Source organism: Mastigoproctus giganteus, chromosome 8 (genome assembly GCF_048544385.1).
Source record: "Mastigoproctus giganteus isolate SK-2022 chromosome 8, ASM4854438v1, whole genome shotgun sequence".
In the NCBI taxonomy this organism is placed as follows: domain Eukaryota; kingdom Metazoa; phylum Arthropoda; class Arachnida; order Uropygi; family Thelyphonidae; genus Mastigoproctus; species Mastigoproctus giganteus.
Window position 1 is genome coordinate 135,469,161 of NC_143582.1, and position 22,823 is coordinate 135,491,983.

Here is a 22,823-nt window from a genome sequence, read left to right on the forward strand (position 1 = left end):
GTTGGTAATGTTATCTATTATTTCTCCTGGCAGAATATACTGCTTTTAGTATGTTTATCTTGCTTACAATTAGTGCAAATGCATGAGATCTGCTCACAGCTAACTACTAAATAGTTATTAGATTGGCATCATTATGCATATCTCATATTGTGAATACCTTCACGAGTTGCCATGATATTGCACTACCTCGAATAAATAACTTTTCACCATAGGAGAAGACTACACCACCCAGGCGGCACTGTGTCGGAGCTGATTGGCTCCTCTTCAGTGGGTGGGCAGGCAGGCAGGCACCCTGGTGTTGCAATGATGGCAAAGCAGTTGTGAAGTATAACTCCACAATATGAGAGATGCCTACGCAACTTGAGGCTTTTGCCCTAAAATGCAACGTAATTCAAATTACTACACACCATCAGGCATCTCTCATATTATGAAGTTATACTTTACAACTGCCTTGCCATTATTGCAACACCAGGGTGCCTGCCCACCCACCAAGAGGAGCCAATCAGCTCCAAAATGGTGCCATTTGGGTGGTGGCATCCACTGAGAATAAGTAACAATAGTCTTCACCTATGGTGAAGAGTTACTTATTCGAGGTAGTGCAATATCGTGGCAACTCATTGTGAAGGTATTCACAATATGAGATATATATAATGATGCCAATCTTATAACTATTTAGTAGTTAAATGCGAGCAGATCTGATGCATTTGCACTAACTTGTAAGCATGTTAACTCACTATGCAACTTGAGGCATTTTGCCCTAAAATGCAACGAACATTTATCCTTAATAAAAAAATGTTGCCCACTTTCCTGACAATATAATCTCCTTGTAATCCAGTGGGTTCTCAAACTGCTTCCTATAAGCACTTGGGGATCGGGGGAGGACTCGCAAGTTTTTTAAAAATTTTGCTACAGGCATAGTAGTTGAGTTCAGACTTTTTGAGTTGACTATTCTGTTCTGTGACCTAATTTTTGAATTGAGGAGGGACAGTTATGGAGTGGATATGTGGAGGTTTGCCTTTGGCCGGCTGGTGGTTGATTGCTGGAGCAGACTTCCCTCTGTTGTTTTGGAGGTTGATAGCTTGAATGGGTTTAGGGCTGAACTGGACAAACATTTGGAGTGACTGAATTGGTGAGATAGGAGGTTTTTTTATTTTGGCTGATACTATGTAAGCTTGCTTTCTTGTATCGGGTGCCTCAACTGATACTAATGCTAAATAACGTGCCAGTTCCTTTTGCTCACACTGTCCGTTTTCTTGGTCTGATACTAGATAGGGAACTGAACTATTATTATTATTATCAGCCATATGGTGCAAGAAAGCCTGAGGCTTATGCTGCACCAGCCAAAAAAAAAATTTCCCTATTACCCAGAGAGAGAGAGAGAGAGAGAGAGAGAGAGAGAGAGAGAGAGAGAGAGAGAGAGAGAGAGAAGGAAATCACCAAGAAAGAGAAGAATGATGATATCCAGCTCAGGACCCTGGGTGTGCCAAGCCCATACTCACCAGATGTTGAGCCCTTTGAGCATATGTGACCCATCTTCGAACCATCTGCTTGAAGAAATTAAATGTCATCTAGTGTGTGTGTCATTAGCATCAGTAGAGGCATATGATGCAAGAAAGCAAGCTTATGCAGCATCAACCAAAAAAAAAACAATGCTCACATTTCACTCCTCCGTTCGTTCCAAATACTTGTCCAGCTCAGCCTTAAATTTATTTAGGCTATCAACTTCCACAACAAAGGATGGAAGTCTGTTCCAACTACCTGCTGGCTAAAGGCAAACTTCCACACATCTATCCTACATCTGTCTTTCCTCAATTTGAATTTATGCCCTCTCAGGTGATTATTCTGAGCAAGAGGAAGAATCCCATCATTCAATGCTTTATACACCTCAATCAGATCATCTTGCAGGTGCCTAGTCTCCAGATACTGTAATTTGCAAAACTGAAGGCAAATGGAACAAAGGGTTTCTTAAGAGAAACCCTTTGTTCCATTTGCTAATCTTGTTGCCCTTCTTTGTACTCATTCCAACAACTCTACATCCTTCTTAAAATTAGGCCTCCAGACCTGTATACAGTACTCAAGGTGTGGCGTGACCATTGCCTTATACAAGGGGATAATCACCTCCTTATCCCTGCTAGAAAAATTCCTGTATATCATTGACAAGCCACCATGAGCTACTCTTGCAGACCGTCTGCACTGCTGAGAAAACTTCATCCATGTCATTGGGCACTGATTGACATACCCTGATCCATCTTTATAGAGCTCTCATCAGGTCCCACTTGGACTGTCTCTCCAGTGTATGACCCTCAGAGGAAATGTACTTTAGAGTGATTAAATGCCATCCAACACAGTGCTCTGACAGTTTCTCTTGGGGCTTTCAGAACCAGTCTATTTCAGAGCCTTTACATTGAAGCCCACAAACCTCACTTACATCTCTGCAGAAAAACATTATTTCTGCTGTATACTGCAAAAATCTGCAGTCTTCCCTCTCACCCTAGTTGCAGATGCATGTACAATACTGAATGAGAGCCATTTTACAATAGTAAACCAAATGAAACCGACTTGTTCCACTTAGACTCAATTATGGAATATAGAGACTGGTAATATATTTCAGGACATATACCACCATATCCATCTTGCACAAATATCCGTGCAATTTACGATGACTATTTTCAGAAAAGTGGGGAGAGAACACCTTGTCTTCTCCAATATCGCACAATTACATGAAGCACTCTCTCTCTAACACACACAGGCACTGCTGCTCCTGCCCACCTGGCTACGGTGGGCAGGAGCAGCGGTGCGTAGCACACACTTATTGATTAGACCGGGGTTCGAGCCCGTGATCCACCAAATACGGAGGAGGCGGAAAGGTCAGGGAATGACCACCGCACATCCCCGGAGCAATAGGGCCTTAGTTGCTAATGCTCCTAAAAAAAAAACCAAATAACAACAACGAATCTCTAACTCACAGACCTGTGAAATCTATACAGATGGATCAAAAACTGAGACACATGTAGGTGCTGCAGCAATCTTCCTTTCATTCACCACTTTTGTCTCATTACCAGTAGAATGCAGTGGCTTCACTGCTGATCTTTATGCTATAAATTTAGCTCTGGATCAGAATACTGAACTTTTAATTATGCCTGCTTTAATATACACTGACTCAATCAGTGCTGTCTCTGCTATAAGTAGTAATACCAACTCCTCTCACCCTGTAATAAAAGAAATACATTTTAAGTTACTTGCTTGTAATGAGTCAAACCAAACTGATATTCTGCTGGATCCCAGGACATTCTGGAATAACAGAAAATGAAAGAGCAGATCTTGCAGCCAAATAACCAGATACTACTATTTCACAGACTTTTCAAGTTCCATATACCAATTACAAACACATTTTCTGTAAACCATGTTATAATAGTTGGCTGCTAATCTGGTGAGGTTATCCAGAAAACAAATTTTCCCAAATAAAACCAGAGCCAAAGATTGGTTTTCCAGCTTCTGGAAAAGCAGGCGAGAAGAAATAATTTTACGAACACTAAGGATTGGGCATACTAACCTCACTTACCTGTATCTATTAATGAATGACAGCCCTCCCCAATGCACATTATGTCATGTACAGCTGACTGTTCATTTATTATTGGACTGTACCCACTTTCTCAATTATGCACTCAAACACCTTTAAATTATTTACAATTCAATGTCATCATTAATGTTACTGCAGATTCTTGGAAATGATCTAATAAGAAAGAACTGTTACCTTCCTTTAATTATATAGGAATATATCATAAAAAAAAGTAGCGCTATTACAATAAAGTTAGTATTTATTGAAATTATGCTTTAATTCAGCAAAATGCAACCTGGGGAGCAGCACCTCCAAAATAACTTACATTCTTGGTGGAGTTGAACTAGTCAGTACAGGAAGAAAGGGACTTGGGAGTTATATGGTCAGACAGAGTTCTCCAAGCATTGTAGACAGGTTGCAAGGAAGGCCCATGGTGTCCTATCAACAAACATTTGCTAGTAAGGTTATATTGCATCTACATTCATACATGAGGAAGTCTGCAGGGAAGTGTAGGCCAGAAGGTTAAAAAAAAACCCTTAACCATAATTATGAAAGCTTCCTTGGATTCAAGGGGAGATCCCATGGACTGGAGATGTGGAAATGTGTCCCAATTCACAAAAGGGGATCAAAAGGTGACACAGATGAATACAGACCTGTTAGTTTAACTTCAGTTCCAGGGAAAGTAATGGAGTCACTGGTTAAAGAAGCACTGCATGATCATCTAGACAAGACTGCAGTTATAGTTCAAATACAGCATGGATTTATTAAGGGAAGTCTTGTCTGACAAATTTGATTGGATACTATGATGTGGTCACAAAGAAACTGGATGCAAAAAATAATTTTGATATCATATACTTGAATTTTAGGAAAGCTTTTGATACTGTTGTACGTGGAAGTCTACTCTACAAATTGAAGCAGTGTGGCATTAAGGGCAAGTTGCTGCAATGGATAAAAGAATTGTTGAGTGGGAGAAGACAGAGTGGTAATCAGTGGACACTGCTCTTCTTGGACTAATGTTATTAGTGGAGTCCACCAGGGTTCAGTGTTGGGTCCAGTCTTGTGTTCTGTATTTATCAATGATATTGATGAAGGTTTGTCAGGGTTAATGTCTAAGTAATAATGCTGCAACAGGATCTAGAAAAGTTGAGCAGGTGGGCTGAGAGGTGGCAAATGAAGTTTAACATTGACAAATATAAAGTACTACATAATGGGAAGCAGAAATCCCAGAGTAACGTATTAACTCTTTAGTACTACACTGACATTGGTAGAGAATGAAAAGACCTGGGGGGTAATTGTGCAGGCAGATATGAAGTTTTCTGAGCAGAGCAGATGGTCTGCAAGAGTAACTCATGGTGTCATGTCAATGATATACAGGAATTTTTATAGCAGATATAAGGAGGTGATTATCCCCTTGTTATAAGGCAATGGTCAGGCCACACCTTGAGTACTGTATACAGGTCTGCAGGCCTGTTGGAACGAGTACAGAGAAGGGCAACAAGATTGGTGAGTGGAACAAAGGCTTACTCTTACCAAGAAAGATTTAAATTCGGCAAATTGCAGCATCTGGAGACTCGGCACCTGTGAGGTGATCTAATTGAGGTGTATAAGGCCTTGAATGGTTTGAGCAAGCTCAATGCTGACACTCTTGCTCAGATTACTCACCTGTGGGGACATAAATTCAGATTGAGGAGTGACAAATATAAAATAGATATGCAGAAATTTGTCTTTAGCCATCAGATGGTTGATAGTTGGAACAAACTTCCATCTGTTGTATTGGAGGTCGACAACTTAAATAAGTTCAATGCAGAACTAGACAAGCATTTGGAGTGAATGGATGGGTGAAATGGGAAGGTTTTTTTTTTTTTTTGACTGATGCTATATAAGCTTGCTTTCTTGCATTATATGCCTCTGCTAATGCTGAGACTGCATCACCTTGGTGGTCACTAGTCTCATGTCCTAGTTTTATTTGTTTGTCATCCATTTGCTTTTTCAGTGATTCGTAAATATTTCACATAGTAACATACTAAGTTTTAATTTAAGGGCATTGCACTACTTGCATAGGTAACAGAGAAAAGAATCCACTATTTAAACTGGGTTAGCAAGATTATGCAGGCTGTACAGTGGCACATAGATAACAGTGAACCCATGACTCACAGGGGAATTGTTGCCAGTGCCTTTTCTTTGAGTCATGATATCCTGTGAAGAAACATTGAACGTGTATCTTTAACAACTGTTATTTAAGTTAGAATTTAACTTTCAAAAATGCAAATATTACTTCTAAAAATATTACAGTAATTAATCAATTAACAAAATATTACAGTAGTTAAGTAGGTACTAGAAATTTTATCTACTACTGAACTAAAACTTACAATAGACCAAAAAGAATGTAATTTACAAGAATTAGGTTTAACAAACATTAATTAAATTTACAAAGTAATTTCATAAAATTACAGAGATTAAATTTTAAATTATTAACCCAAACCTCTTATAATCCCTTAAGAAAGTAATTTAGTGGAACCTGCTCTCTGGGACTGCTAACTCGTTTATTTTGATTACAGTATTTACTCATTAATTCAAATTACAGTATGTGAAGTTTTTAAAAATAATTCTCTACTTTGTTCTTGTAGAACCCAAATTCTGGATTCTCCCCCACCCAACCCCATCGACATACTGTAATTCAGTAAGGAATTCAAAAATATCTTCATTTCAATCAAAATGTTGGGACTGATTGGGTTGCAGATTTAAAAAATTTATTCTACCCTTCAAGTAAATCTAATTTAAAACTTATCACAGGGAAAAGTTTTTTTTTTTTTTTAAACTAACAACACTTTTTAATGAGCATGGTGAAATTTTTTATTGCCTTAATAGTATAGTGCATTGTAACAGACTAGTTTTTTACATCTGGTGCTTGGATGATTTGTTAATTCAGTGAGGAATTCAAAAATATCTTCATTTTAATTGCTTTTAGAATTATAAAATATTATTTTATAATTAGAATTATATTTTCAACTATATAAAATGAAATTGAATAATTTTTATATGAAACCTAATTAATTTTTCTTTTTTATTTCATTTTACAGAAAGTGTTATGTAAAATCAAAAATATACTTAATTTCAAAACAAATTTAAAAACATTTTGAAATTTTATTAGTTTTATTGAAACTTAAAAGGTGAAATTTCACCAGTTTTTAAAAAAATGAAAGAAACAGAAATACATATAACAAAATTTGTTTACAAATTAAAAAATTAATTGCAAGTCATATACTCAAATATTATGTAAATAGTATGCTGCAGTCTGTCAGTTGCAAGTAGAATTTAAAAATTAATTACACCAAAACAGGTTACAGATTTATAAGAATACAATTGAAGAGACAATAGGTGCAAAATACTCATGATTAAGAGTAAAGCCAAGCTGGAACAAGCAGATAATTTCTATGTCCTGCAGTCTGTGAGACTGCACTTTGCCAGTAGTGTATATATATATATATTTTGCCATACAACCTTTTTTGTATTTGTAATATATTTTTTTGTTGTGTGTTTTGTTGCTGAATGGGTCATGAAATTAAATATCATGGAAACTAATTCTTGATGCCTTTTTGTTTTTATTATAGGTACAGGGCCGTGCTGTATTTATCCACTGCTTGGGAGTAAAAAGAATGAGTGGAAATTTTTAGCTATTGAAATTAGTGAAGAAGCAGTCGAGTGGGCTAAGAAAAATGTTGAAAGGAATGGCCTACAGGAAAAAATTCAAGGTAATCCTTGAATTTAAGTTGTTCTTTTAGTGGCATGGTGTTCAGGTAAATCAAAATGGAAAATATTGAAAATCTAAGCACTTCCTCCTGTATTTAATTTCTTAAAGGAATTCAGATTTTTTGTGGTACTTTCTATACTACTTTTTCGGTGATTGAATTGCCATTCTTTATTACACTGTCAACTTCACACAGTATAATAAGTACACTGAAACATATGAGAATTATCAGTATTCCTTTTAAAAATGAAAGACTTTCCTAGTTTGATGTACTTGCTATTCTCCAATTTAAAAATTTTTTTTTTTTTTTTTTTTTGTTTTTTAAACTGATTTCATTGAATAATGAAGAATTGGTAGAGGGATCATTTTTTTTTTTTAAGTTCTCTTTTAATGTTTCCATATATGAAGATGTTAAAGTGTAATATTTATTCTGGGTGGATTGGTGAGTTTAGAAGAGCATAAATATACTTGTTGCCATTAGATTTCAATTTTTTTTTTGGTTGTAATTTTCAAGGGATCCATAAGAAGGGAGACTATTCCAAAGATTAGAACTTGAAGAAATAACTCAAGGAGGATTTTAATTCATAGTTGAACCATGAATGGATGCTGGCTTTTTGATGCTCTTGTTCAGACTGATTTTGGAAGAGATGTAGAATTGCAAATGCTATTTAGAAAAAAGTTTTTGTATAAAAATACCATGCAGCAGAAACTGAATATCTCTGTGTAGGTAAGTGGAATGAATTTGTGAGAGAAAGATTATGTATGAGAATGGGTTGAATTGAAGAGTTGTAGAGGACCACTCTAGATGTGCAGATGGCATTCCATGGTATGGCAGATTTCTACAGAGTAAGTAGCTGCCCAGAGAAAAAGTAATGTGGGAGGAAAAGAGGAAATATAGTTTTTTGAATGTAGAGGTGGTGATGATATTTTTAAATGTCTGTGTCAAGAGTGATTAGAAGTTTAGAATTAAAATCAATAAAGATAAACTAAGGAGTGCAAAGCAATTTTGGTTGCAGTCTTAAAAAATCTGGTCTCATTCTCTGTCTCTCTGCCCTAAATGAACTCTCTCATGCTGTTCGACCAATGTATCAGGAAAGTGTTAGTGTTGTTTTTATCGGGTATTAAAGTTAACTAAAACTTAGGAAAATTACATTGAGGTTAGCATTTAAGGAACTGAGTGGCAGATATTTGAAGTAGTAATAATTTGTGCTGAATATGGACCTCTCAAATGTCTTTATTTTTTCCTATTGTTTTTTTATTATTATTTTTTTTTATCCTTGTTTTAAGATAAAAGTACTGAAGTTCATTTTTTGGATCCAAGGTTCTCACAAAGCAAATTTTAACTTCTGCTATTATATTTTACTAATTTTGATTTAATTACTATTAGAAATAATGCATTTTTATATTGTACTTCATTCATCTGTACTTCATTTTTTTTTCACTAATGGAAATTTGTGGCTGGCTGTGATATTTTAACCCAGTGATGATAAATTGTGGGGTGTAGTGTTTTGGTTGCAGTTTCAAAAATCTAAAGTCCCATTCTTTACTCCTATTTATTCTTAATATGAACCATCTCTATATTTATTTATCCTAACTATGATTTGTATGCAAAAGTTGGTATGATTTTGTTTATTTTTAGCTGTGTTATGACTGGACAGACCATTCAGTGGTCCAAAAATTTTATAATTTTATAAAATTATAAAATTTTATAAACATTTTATAATTTTAATTATAAATTTTCCAAAAATTTTATAATTTTTTAAGTCTTTTGCTGCCTAACAGACAACTTACAAGTCCTAATTTTTTGTCAGCTTATTGTGATATTGTATCTTCCCATTTCAGGACTGATTAAAAGGTTTCTACACTGGTTCAGAAGTCCTGTATGTAATAGTTGTTACCATTTATATTTAGGATTTTCTCGAACTTACAGTATGGACAGATGTAGTTTCAAAAGTCAGTAGCTAAATTAAAGAGACAGTAGTGGATTTATCATTTCATCATGGGTGTAAAAGCAAAGTGACAGTGAACAGGCTTGTGCTGTGTTCAAAACCTGTTAACCTAGCAGTGGTTGCAGCCTAGCAAAAATTGATTATACACTTGAGTTTGTTTCTTATTTCTGAAATTTTTTTTTTTTTTTTAATTTTGTTTGGAGTATACCAGTGTTTGACCTTTTAGTAATGGATTGCATTAATTATTATATAAATTTTTTTAATAAAAAATTTTAGATTTAATAGGTGTTTTTTTTTTGCATGTTATTTTTAATTAAGCAAAACTGTTAAGTGTGCAAAATTTCAAAAGTGCACATGTATTTTTGCCTATACAGGGTGTCTCAAAAATATTGGTACAAATGTTTAGGGGAGGTAGGTAACATCTAAAGGAATGTGAATTGCATAGGAACCCATAACGGTGTTTGTGAACAGTGCTGTGTACCGACTTACGGTGACGGAAACGTCACCGTACGTCGGTACACAGCACTGTTCATCAGTTTGTGAGAGAGAAAATTTCTGGTTTACTCGTTCAAGCAGTAGTCACCGCATGAAGAGCATGCATCAATATATGAACTGTGAGCTGGCAGACATGCATCTAGTGTATGGATTAGCAGAGGGCCCACACAGTGTGTGCCCCCATGCAGCACAACATCGCTTCGCAATAAATGTGTGGGCAGGTATGGTCGGTGACTGCTTAGTCGGCCCATACCTGTTACCATGCCACATGAACTCTGCGAAATATCGGATCTTCCTTAAATAAGTTCTACCTGTGTGTTACTTTACGATGTTCCAGCAAATGTGAGACGCAACATTTGGTTTCAACATGACGGGGCGCCTGCCCATTATGGAAGGTGTGTTCGTGACCATTTGAACAGGCGTTTTGGGCGTTGATGATTGGCCGTGATGGACATGTTGCCTGGCCCCCACGCTCACCTGATTTATCAAGCCTTGATTTCTTTCTGTGGGGGGTCCTTAAATCTATCATGTATGAATCGCCTGTGGAGACGGAAATGGATCTCGTAGCGAGACTCGTCTGTGCTGCTGCTACTATCAAAGAAATTCCAGGTGTGTTCGCCAATCCATTCTCCGTCGGGGTCACGTATGCATCACGTCTCATGGTGGAACCTTTGAGCATCTGTTGTAACATCATGAAATGCATCCATCTCGTACTCCTTTGTTAATATTATGTCAAATAAATGTTTGCCACTGATTACTGTCTTGTGTCATTTCTGCTTCTTGTACCTCTGCTACTACTTTCCCATGACGTTTCCAGTTATGTGTTCCTATGTGATTCACATTCCTTTAGATGTTACCTACCTCCCCTAAACGTTTGTACCAATATTTTTGAGACACCCTGTATAGTCCTTGTGGTTGTCACAGACATTCTCTCAGATATGCCAGTTGTCTGGCAACTGGCATATCCGAGAGTACAAGCTGTACTTGCTACCTGGGAGTCTAAAACGCTGATGGAACTGATATTCGGGTGATATTCAAGCCAAGTGGACCCAATTTCGGCGAAGTCCGGATGGTCAGTGACAGCCAAATCCTCTGCTTGCACCTTCACGATGGTGGGACTGTTAGTAATCCTGGGTATAACCTCCATGCAAGCACACTGTGGGTGATTCCCCAGGTGTGAACTAACGTAAGCAGGGGTTGAGGTGTGGTGCCCACACCACATGGAGGAATGCCACCCCTCTGTGTTACCAGGCAATACTAGGTGCTAGATGACTCATCAATTGGTGCAATGTCCCATTTTGCTTATTGGAGGCTTGAAGTGGTGGAACCCATGTTTAGTCTCCAGGGCTAAGTTCCGGTCAACCCTTCCCATCTCTACCATCATGCAGTATAACTGATGACTTTTGAGGTTATGATGAACATCATGGTGACATCCAATCTTCCTTACATTTCGAGGGTACAGCTCTGAAACGGTGTTCTCATGCCAACTGCTAGTTAGTAGTACACCGGACCAAACCTATTGGTAACTCTTTAGGAGGCTTCCGGATCAGCTAGTGTATAATCTTGCTACCTCTGCTCTGCTCTGCTAGATAGCGACTGGAGGGAGTCCGAGTAGTGTGTATGTGGGGGGGGGGGCATTGTCAAGGTCAGGTTATGTCAGGGATTTGGGTATATTCTTACCATGTGTATGCCATATCCAAAAATTTCATTACTTCATACAGCATGCTCCCCCCCCCCACTTTTTCTAACTATTGAAATTGTCAAACTAATAGAGTAAGCTTATCTGCGAAAAGATCTAAACCTCCCAAACACATCCTAGTTCATTTCACAAATATTCGTGGTCTCAATTCTAATCTCAATGATGTCCATTTCCACTTACAGTCTGCCAAACCCCACGTACTTTTTCTGACAGAATCTCAGTTATTGGTTGATTCAACTACTGCTCATCTCAGATTATCGGTTCGATCTTCTCTGGCTTAAAATCTCTCTACCTCATTGTGTCAAATTCATCTGTTGTCTCTACCATTCTCCTAATTCCAGTAATCACTTGGAGCTCTTTGACTTCCTCTCTTTGCAACTTGACTTTCTCCAGTCCAACTTTCCTAACAGTGAAGTAATTTTCCTTGGTGATTTTAATGTTCACAACTCCATCTGGCTTCCGTTTTCTAATCACAATGACCCAGCTGGTCGAGATGCTGAGGCTTTTGCTATTACTAATGATCTTGCACAGATTGTTCATTTACCTATAAGAATACCAGACAATCCTAATCATACAGCCAACACGCTTGATCTTTTTCTCACAAACAACCCTTCTAAGTACATGGTCGAAGTGAGTGGTCCTTTAGGCACCTTAGATCACAACTTGGTGATTGTCTCTTCTTCGATGCAGCCTTTATCTCATGGCTATTCCCAACCTTGTATTGTTTGGCATTACAAGAATGCAAAATGGGATGACCCGCGAGATTTCTTTTCTTATTTTCCTTGGTCAGATTACATTTTCAAAACTTCTGATGTCAACGTTTGCTCAGATCATGTCAGTGAAATTATTCTTGTAGGAATGGAATCCTTTATTCCACACTCCACTTTAAAATCTCGTCCTTTAACCTTGGTTTTCCAATAAATGTGCTAAGGCTGTTCAAAAGAAGAATGTTGCATATCGTAATTGGCTTGTTTCCAATTCTTCAGTTTCATTTTCTACCTACTCCAAAGCTTTCAACAATTGTAAAGCAGTTATTAATCAATCCAAACTAGATTTTGAACAGGCTAAGAGTAGAAAACTTGCTTCTTGCTCTAATGGTAGTCGAGCATTCTGGTCTCTTGCCAAAGCTATTGGCCGCAACTTTTGCCCATCTCTGTTCCCACCTCTGTCAAAATCAGATGGTTCTGTTGTCCCTTCAGCCAAGGATAAAGCTGACCTGCTAGCATCCCATGTTTCTTCCAACTCATGTATTACTGATCTTGGTAAAACACATCCCACCATTCCCAACACACTCCATTCAATGCCTCCTGTGGTCTTCTGTCAAAATGTCAGAAGGATTTTGACGAATCTTGATGCTAAGAAAGCTCCAGGTCCCAATGGTATTTCTCCACTTGTTCTCAAAACCTGTGCTCCTGAACTTACTCCTCTTCTTTGTTGCTTTTTTCACTTTCTTATTCCAAAGGTGTTTTTCCTTCTGCTTGGAAATTTGCTCATATCCAGCTAGTTCCTAAAAAGGGTGACAAATCCCTCCCATAAAATATTGTCCCATTGCAATTACTTCTACTGTTTCTAAAGTAATGGCGAAATCAATTAATCGCCAACCCTTAAACTACCTAGAAGCCTTCTGTCTGATCAACGATCGCCAGTATGGATTCCGTCAGTGTCGATCCACTGGTGATATTCTGGGCTTATGTTACTCATTTGTGGACAAATTCAATGGAAAAGTTCGGCGAAACACAAGCAGTTGCTCTTGACATCTCAAAGGCTTTCGATCGTGTTTAGCCTAAAGGTGTTCTAAACAAGCTTCCATCTTATGGTTTGCCAACTGTTTTTTGTAATTGTTTGTCCAGCTTTCTCTCTGATCGCTCATTGACAGTGATGGTAGATGGCTCTCTGTCTTCTAACTTCTCCACTAATGTCGGTGTCCCCCAAGTTTTAGTTCTTTCCTCCACTCTTTTCCTCTTGTATATCAATGACCTTCTTCCATTGAGTGGAAATCCTATCCATAGTTTTTCCGATGATAGCACATTGCATTCCACTTTCCATTTTGAGAAACTTTGCCCTGCTCAATCAGCTTCAATTTCTCAAATAGCCGCTACCAATTCCTTAAATGCCGAACTGCAGGTAATTCTCCAGTGGGGCAAAGACAGCTTAGTTGATTTCAATCCTTCTAAAACTCAGTCTTGTCTTATATCTCGCAAAAAAGGATTCTTCTGCTCCTATGCTTATCTTTGGTGACAGTCATATTTCTAGGCAAGTTGATATATCTCTTTTTGGAATTACCCTGACTTCTAATCTCTCTTGGCACAAGCACATTACAAATATTGCTTCCTCTGCATCTAAAAAACTTGGTGTTCTCTTTGCTCTCGGTTAGTTTTCTTTCAAACCGCTGTTCACTCTGTACAAATGCGCAAATCCGCTCTACCATGGAATATTGTTCCCGCATCTGGGCACCGCCCCAGATGCGGGAACAATATTCCACTTCCCTCAGGCTTCTAGATTCCATTCAGAAGAGGGCAGTTAGGTTAATTAATGACTCCTCTCTAATAGAGTCTTTCCACTCGCTGTCTCATAGATGTTCTGTTTGTGCTGCATGCCTTTTCTATAGATACTTCCATGGGCACTTTTCTTCTGAAATTTCTGCTATAATTCCCCTGGCGCCTCCGTAGCCAGGTGGGAAGGAGCAGCAGTGCGTAGCACACGCTTCTTGATTAAACCGGGGTTCGAGCCCGTCACCACCAAATACGGAGGATGCCGAAAGGTCAGGGAATGACCACCGCATGACCCGGAGCAATATGGCCTTAGTTGCTAATGCTCCTTAAAAAAAAAAAAAAAAAAAAAGCTATAATTCCCACTTTCTCTTTCAAAACAGTCCAAAACATGCCACCACCAGCCAACATCCAATTACTGTCCAACTTCAAACTCAGAGCCAACTTTTCATCTTCCTCGTTTATTCATTCAACTGCTGTTTTATGGAACAACCTTCCTTCATACATATTTCCTGAAAATTACAGTCTACAGAAGTTCAAGTCTAATGTCAACAAATGTATTCTTTTGTCTTCTCAACCTCCAACCCAAGCATGGTACTAAGGCCTATAAGTTCTAATACCTCTCGTTTGGTATTTTCATAAAAAAATAAAAAAAAAATACTGTGCGCGTGCGTATGCATGCGTGCATGTGTGTCATCGTTAGCAGTGCTCTTTCAGGTCTACGTATTCACACATCTTTTTTTCTTCTTATCGTTGCAGTTTAGCACAATCATTGTGCTAAACTATATCTAAAATCTTAAATTTTCTTTTAATTTTGAATCTATGGTAAGTGTGAGTTGGAAAACAAGCAGACTGTTTGAATATATTTTATTTGTTGGTGAAGCAGTTTTTTTATTTTTACTTTTATGTTACTTATGAATATGTCCCCCCACTCCCAAATTTTAGTGTAGAGTAAGAAAATTTGCTGAATTTATTGACAATTACTTTTATCTTACCTCTGAATGTTTTTTTTTTTTTTTTTTTCTTTTTCCCCAATTTTAGCGTAGAGGAAGAAATTTTTCTCAATTTATTAACAATTTACAACTTACTCTGCTGGTAAAACCGTTATTTTTTTGTTGTTATTAATGAAACTTGCTATGCAGGTAGCAGGTTGAGTTTTTTTACTGAGCAGCTGTCTTTTCTGATATCTGTTCACAGGTTACTCTGCTGTTTGAATCACTTGTGAATTAATCATTTTGAAATGTAATTTTTTTTGTGCATTTGGTATCCCCTTCCCATCCGCATTGGTATTCTTTCTACTGCTTACGGTTTATTTTTTTGTTTGTATAGCAGGTTGGGTTTTCTTATATATTCGATGCATGTGCATGCAATCAATATATTATATAACAGGGAAAAAGACGAAAGTGAAAATGAAAAAAGGGAGATTTATTACATGTTTTTACCCTTTTTTCTAAATTTCTTCTTTATATCACTTATATATATATATATATATATATATATTTTTTTTTTTTTTAATTAAAAAGAATAAAACATAAGCCAGTAGTATGGCAAAAACTGTAGAGCGAAAATTAACATAAAAATAACCAAATAAACGAACAAACGGAAAAGAAGACTAAAAGTTAGACATAAATAATAGCCCAGAAACCCTATATAATTTCGAACTTTAAATCCAATTAACATGACGTATATAAAATTTAGAATATTGCCAATTACATGTTAATTTAGCCGTACCCCCCCAAGAGAGGTACCAGTTCCAAAAGACGTGAAATATCACCAAAAAAGGGGGTTGAAGGAACTACTAAAAGATAACAAAATCACTGAGCAGCTGTCTTTTCTGATATCAGTTCACAGGTTACTCTGCTGCTTGAATCACTTGTGAATTAATCATTTTGAAATGTAATTTTTTTTGTGCATTTGGTATCCCCTTCCCATCCACATTGGTATTCTTTCTACTGCTTACGGTTTATTTTTTTGTTTGTATAGCAGGTTGGGTTTTCTTATATATTCGATGCATGTGCATGCATGCATGCAATCAATATATTATATAACAGGGAAAAAGACGAAAGTGAAAATGAAAAAAGGGAGATTTATTACATATGTTTTTACCCTTTTTTCTAAATTTCTTCTTTATATCACTTATATATATATATATATATATTTTTTTTTTTAATTAAAAAGAATAAAACATAAGCCAGTAGTATGGCAAAAACTGTAGAGCGAAAATTAACATAAAAATAACCAAATAAACGAACAAACGGAAAAGAAGACTAAAAGTTAGACATAAATAATAGCCCAGAAACCCTATATAATTTCGAACTTTAAATCCAATTAACATGACGTATATAAAATTTAGAATATTGCCAATTACATGTTAATTTAGCCGTACCCCCCCAAGAGAGGTACCAGTTCCAAAAGACGTGAAATATCACCAAAAAAGGGGGTTGAAGGAACTACTAAAAGATAACAAAATCACTGAGCAGCTGTCTTTTCTGATATCTGTTCACAGGTTACTCTGCTGCCTGAATCACTTGTGAATTAATCATTTTGAAATGTAATTTTTTTTGTGCATTTGGTATCCCCTTCCCATCCACATTGGTATTCTTTCTACTGCTTACGGTTAATTTTTTTGTTTGTATAGCAGGTTGGGTTTTCTTATATATTCGATGCATGTGCATGCATGCAATCAATATATTATATAACAGGGAAAAAGACGAAAGTGAAAATGAAAAAAGGGAGATTTATTACATATGTTTTTACCCTTTTTTCTAAATTTCTTCTTTATATCACTATATATATATATATATATATATATATATTTTTTTTTTTTTTTAATTAAATAAAATAAAATATAAGCCAGTAGTATGGCAAAAACTGTAGAGCGAAAATTAACATAAAAATAACCGAATAAACGAACAAACGGAAAAGAAGACTAAAAGTTAGACATAAATAATAGCCCAGAAACCCTATATAATTTCGAACTTTAAATCCAATTAACATGACGTATATAAAATTTAGAATATTGCCAATTACATGTTAATTTAGCCGTACCCCCCCCCCCCCCCCCGAGAGGTACCAGTTCCAAAAGACGTGAAATATCACCAAAAAAGGGGGTTGAAGGAACTACTAAAAGATAAAAGATAACAAAATCAGAAGTTTATTTTAATTTATTCTGATTTTGTTATCTTTTAGTAGTTCCTTCAACCCCCTTTTTTGGTGATATTTCATGATATTTCACGTCTTTTGGAACTGGTATATGCGGCAGTTATAAACGTCTTGTGCGTTAACCGCAGGCGTTTAGTTTTCTCGCCTTGGGCCACGGTAATGTATGTTAGGTAGATTCTTTGACGGGACTATACTGGTTCTACGGTATTACCTCCTTTGTTTAACGCTTTACATAAAGTTCGCCACTACGTGATATTTTTACGTTAGATTTATAGTAAATTATCTTAGGAATTAGCCATTCCGTTTTTTCCATTCCTTTTCGTATTCTATTGATATATTTTACCGGCTCTTACTACTTAACCAGGATCCCTACTATTAGGGTCGGGAAGTTACACTCCCGGTTTTATCCAATGTAATATCGATAAATTGCTTTTCCTTTTCTTTTTCACTTTTATCTATCCTCTTGCCTTATTTTTTCATATCTCACGAACTATTAGAGTAATTTGAGGGGGAGTGAGGTACTATTGCTTTAACTACACTGCTTTCCGTTCGCCTTTAGTTAGCTAAATTAGCCATTTTCAGCAAATATTAATAATTTCTCAGTTGTGCTTATAATGTTGCAGTAATCGGTCGGGCTAAATATCATCCAGCCTGTATTCTTACAAATTATGGTTAGACATACCCCCTTTTTGGACGGCTAGATTTATACTGATTTATAGTCTTTACTGTAACCTAATTTTAAATTAGATGAATTATCCATTATTATGGAATTTTGGTTTTGGCATACAGGCAGATGATAACAGAAACTGATGGCTCAGTCTAACATGGGATGGTTATTTTGTAAGGGTTTAGCCCTCGACAAAGTCTCTTCCAAAATGGGTTTCCCATGTAAGGCTTATTATGTTAACTAACTTAATATTTTATATTTTTTCATGTATTTTTTCATGTATACTGGATGTACGGTTGGCCTGGGGCTACATCGATTTTCAAACTATGGAGGTACTTACATTACACTATAACTTATTCAATTTGGACATACCTAATGTCCGATGTAATGTTCTATCGTTTGATGGCATTAATCGGTTAGTTCTATATGTAACACTTAATAATTTTATATATTTTTACAATTTAAACTCTGTAATATTTGGATTCTATATATATATATATACACACCGTATTTCCCCATGTATAAGACATAAGACGCACCTTAATTTTGGGGCCCGAAATTTGAAAAAAAAATGTATTTCATAAAGTTATTGAACTCAAGTTTTATTCATCATAAAATTCATACAACTCATCACGGTCAAAACTCCCATCCATTAGCTTGTCCTCATCTGTGTCTGATGACGAATCACTGTCTTTATATATTGCCTCGTTCTCAGTTCCATCTATGGCATTTGAAATGCCACACTTCTTAAATGACTTGACAATGATCTCAATTTTGATATTATCCCAGGATCTTTTCACCCAGGTACAAACTTCTCCTATAGTTTGTTTCTTCACTCTTCCTGCTGGTGTCAAATTGTCCCCAGAAGACTTCATCCATTAGTTCCATTCGTCTCTCATGGCAGCTTTGAAGGGTTTGTTAATGCTGACATCAAGTGGTTGGAGCTGGGATGTCAAGGTATGACGGCAAGTTTTGTTTTTTTGCTCTACAGCAATCTTCTTTATATTTTTTGTTATGTGTGCCCTGAACTGATCAAGCACCAATAGGGCAGGTTTACGTAAGGGCCCACCTGGTCTCCTGCTCCAAACTTTCTCAAACCAGCTCTTTATCCCATCCTGATCCATCCAACCCTGGTCATGAACGTGGACAATCACTCCTTGAGGAATGTCTTCTTTTGGCATTGTTTTGCGTTTGAAAATCAGCATAGGAGGCAGCTTGGTTCCGTCGGCACAACAAGCTAGAACAACTGTATAATGGCACTTTTCATGTCCACTTGTCTTCACAGTTAGTTTTCACCCCCCTTCTTATCAACAGTTCTGTTATTTGGGACATCAAATTGAAGGGGGACTTCGTCCATATTTGCAATCTGTCCCAACTCAAACTGATGTCTTCCGACATTGAATGACAAAATAATGAAATTCAAGCACCTTCTGCTCATAGCTTTCAGCCATCTTTTGGGCAAGTCTGGTGCATGTATGCATGCTTAGTCCATTCCGTTTCATGAACCTGAAGCACCAATTGTGTCCTCCTTTGAAATCAGTAACTTCTTTTTCATCAGCAATTCGTCTTGCCTCATGCTGAACCATCTTTGTGGACACAGGAATTCCAATTGCTCTTTGCTCCTCAATCTATATCTTCAATTCCCTCTCTAAATTAGGCTATTTTTGCTGACTTGCCTCTCATGGCCTTCTTCTGCCATGGCGTTTTCAGTAGGGTTTCTTTTTTCTATAGCCAGTCTCGGATTGTTTTTTCTCAGTTGAAGGAGGACCAAACGTACGTTCAGCAGCACGATTTCCATTCACTTTTGCAAACTGGATCACTTTTAACTTGAATTCAGCACTGTACGAAAATCTTTTCTGAACCATTTCTGGGCAGAACGTGGCAAAACATAGCCTAATATACTGGTAACAAGTGAGAAACAGTGAGCGCAAAGACAACAAGCGCGATAAAGCGGGAAATGCAAGTAAAAAAAATCTACAACCACTGTATAAGACACCCAGTTTTTATACCCCAAATTTTTCGAAAAAAGGTGCGTCTTATACATGGGGAAATATGGTATATATATATATATATATATATATCATATTTCCATATATCATATTTCCATATATCATATATGGTATATATATATCAATATTATACAAAATATATAAAATATTTTGGATAATATTGAAGATAAATTTTTAACTACCTTTAATTGGTTTAGATTAAAATTACTTAATCTCGAAATTTTTATATATCTTAGCAGATATTGATCATAAAAATCCCGAGATTAAGTAATTTGAATATAGTCTTCAGTCTGGGTGGTTTGCCCCAGTTCAAGTCATCTAGATTGTGGGTAGACAAGGATAAGTTTTATGTATATATATATTTTTTTTATTTTTTTATATATTTATATCCCATGCATTTCTTTAAATCAAGCTTGGTATTGTCTGCTTGAATTAACTTCTATATTATTATCTTCAATATTATACAAAATATTTTATTCACATTATGGTCATAATGCATAATTGCTCTAGCAACTGCATTGGCCCATAAGTATTAGTTACAGCTTGATACAACTTATAACCTTACTTTCCCGGGAACTTGTAAATTTTATATATATATATAAAATTTACAAGTTCCCGGGTTTACAAGTGTTTTTTTTTTTTTTTTTTTTTTTCCCTTCAAGTATCAACAAAATTGAAAATATGAACATTAATTGCAAAAAATGAATGTTAAAACATTCATAAATAACGCATAGCTATATAATTCAGTGCACCCACTTTATGATATTAATCCGTTCCTGAGACACCATCGTATCGTGAAAATATCATAATGTAAACCCAATAACACATTGTTTTTTAGTTATTCGTTCCAAGACCTCAGAAGTTGAAATTTTCACTATATAACCAAGCTATTTATCTCTCTAAAAGGTCATTTTTATTATGTAAATTATATTAGTTACCAATTCAAATCATTAAAATGCACTACACTTTTTATCATATCGCACATCATATGGAAAAGTGACAACTCAAAAAATGCAATTTTTCAGAAAAGAGAAAACAAAGAAACCAGATAGGGTTTCATCTCAATTGAGGGCGTTAATAATTAATTTGATTAGAAAATAATTACCAGTTTGATAAAGTGCAATAAACCACTCTAATAGATTTTATAAATATTATTTTCAAATTTGTTTTACCATGATTACCATAGAGGCCATACCATAACTTTGAGTTGTCACTTTTCTTTATTTATATATTTTCAGTTGACACTTTTAATATAGGAAAGGTACAGAAAAATTAATATTTTGAAATAGTTTAGACAAAAATAACATATTTTGTTAATTAATGAAAATATATTTTGAAATGAACAATGTAACAAAGCAAACAAAAATGTAATTTTAATTACAATATACAATAATTATCTTATTAATCAAAATAAGGTTTGAATGCCGAAACCTAAAATGGTTAGTCGCTTTTAGGGGTATGATTTGTTCAGGTTTGGGATAGCTGGGTTTTTTTTTTTTTTTTAATCTGAAACTTTTATCTTCTTGGTGTATGCTGATTTCATTTCAACAGTTTTACACTGTGACGACTGACGTCTTTTGTTAGTCATAATTTTTTATAGTTCTCTTGCTCCGCCCAATGTTTTTATAAAGAATGCATTGGGACTACATTTTTCAACCTTCAGTATCTCGATTTCACTTAACATTTTCATCATCTTCCGTCTTTGAGTTGTTCCCGTAATGCTGACAAACATTTTTAAAATTGATGACCCTCGTGCCAGAAGAAACACTGTACTTTATCACTTTTTAAGTTCTGAAATAGTAAAGTTACAGCAGTTTAACTTAGATTTGTAATAGAATAAGAAAATATCACCAATATCACCCAGTCACAATTAAAAAAAAGTGTCGTTTTACCAGCGCAACAAATACAATCTTGTCTGAATTGTCACTTTTCTTCTGTGATCATTGATGATACATGCTTAGTAGAAAAGCGATACGACTGCAATCTACTGGCTTAAAATTGAAGTTATAAATATGTCACTTTTTCCAGGATGTAGAGTTCAAGCTTGTGCATTCTCCTATTACATTAACTCAAATTCCACAATTTTTGAGTTCTGTTACTTTTCCATATGATGTGCAATATGTTCTGTTATAAGAATCAGTTTTGAACGCCTTTGTGATATTTTTCTAAAGCACATTTCTGGAGATCACGACCATAAAACAATAAAAACAATTTGCATTTTCAGGTTTATTGGGCTTTTCTGTTAGTGCAATCTATTATAAATGAGTAGTAAACTCGATGTTATTGCATTTGCAAAAATACCGATAGCTGGAATTGTGTGGGATTTTACGTTATTATGGTGAAATGGGTGAAATGTGTTCCCCCTTCACTGCAATCTTCAATCATACATAAAACATTAATACATTTTCAGAAATTCTCTTCATTCCTTTTTTCTTTTTAAGCTTCGTAAACTTGTTACTCTGCGCAAATCGTGTTAGTTACAATCTCACTTGCGCGTATCATGTTAGTCGCGATTTGTGCATGCCATTAAAAGTGCTTGTGCACATTATCATGAATTTTATAAAGAAAAGAGAAGAGATTATCTTAGAAATAAACTCCTCTTGAAGCATTTCTGAAGAAGACGACTCCTTGTGCAACAAACCAACAATGAGTGCTGACCCAATGATGAGTGATCGACGAGTGTGCATTTAGTCGATGCTGATGAAGAATTAACATTTGTAAGTCATAAATAATTTCTTTAAATTATAATTTGCTTGATTTTACAGGCGATGTTTTCATTTTTTTTGGAAAAATCAATCGTTGTTTAAACAAACTAATTAGCTAACTAATTTCATTGTTGAGAACGTGACCTCTGTTATTAACATTATATCTATGGGAAATAAATTCCTGCTTTACGAGCATGCTCTAGGAACAAATCAACTCTTAAAGTTGGGAAGTGTGTGTGTGTGTGTTAGGTCAAAGTCTCAATTGATTTTTGTTTTGCGCGTGATGGTGAAAATTTTTATTATTTTGGGCGGGAAGCATTACCGGTAATTAAGGTCTAACT

The 22,823-nt window shown here is 35.8% G+C and overlaps 1 protein-coding gene across 1 annotated transcript in view; it reads left to right on the forward strand.

The window, feature by feature from the left end:
- The window catches only part of LOC150081839 (U6 small nuclear RNA (adenine-(43)-N(6))-methyltransferase), a 142,144-nt gene that overhangs the window by 13,803 nt on the left and 105,518 nt on the right, over nucleotides 1–22,823 (forward strand). The window contains exon 2 of the mRNA XM_090380339.1: nucleotides 7,171–7,311. Within this exon, the coding sequence (XP_090236465.1) occupies nucleotides 7,171–7,311 (141 nt within the window). The remainder of the gene's footprint in view (nucleotides 1–7,170; nucleotides 7,312–22,823) is intronic.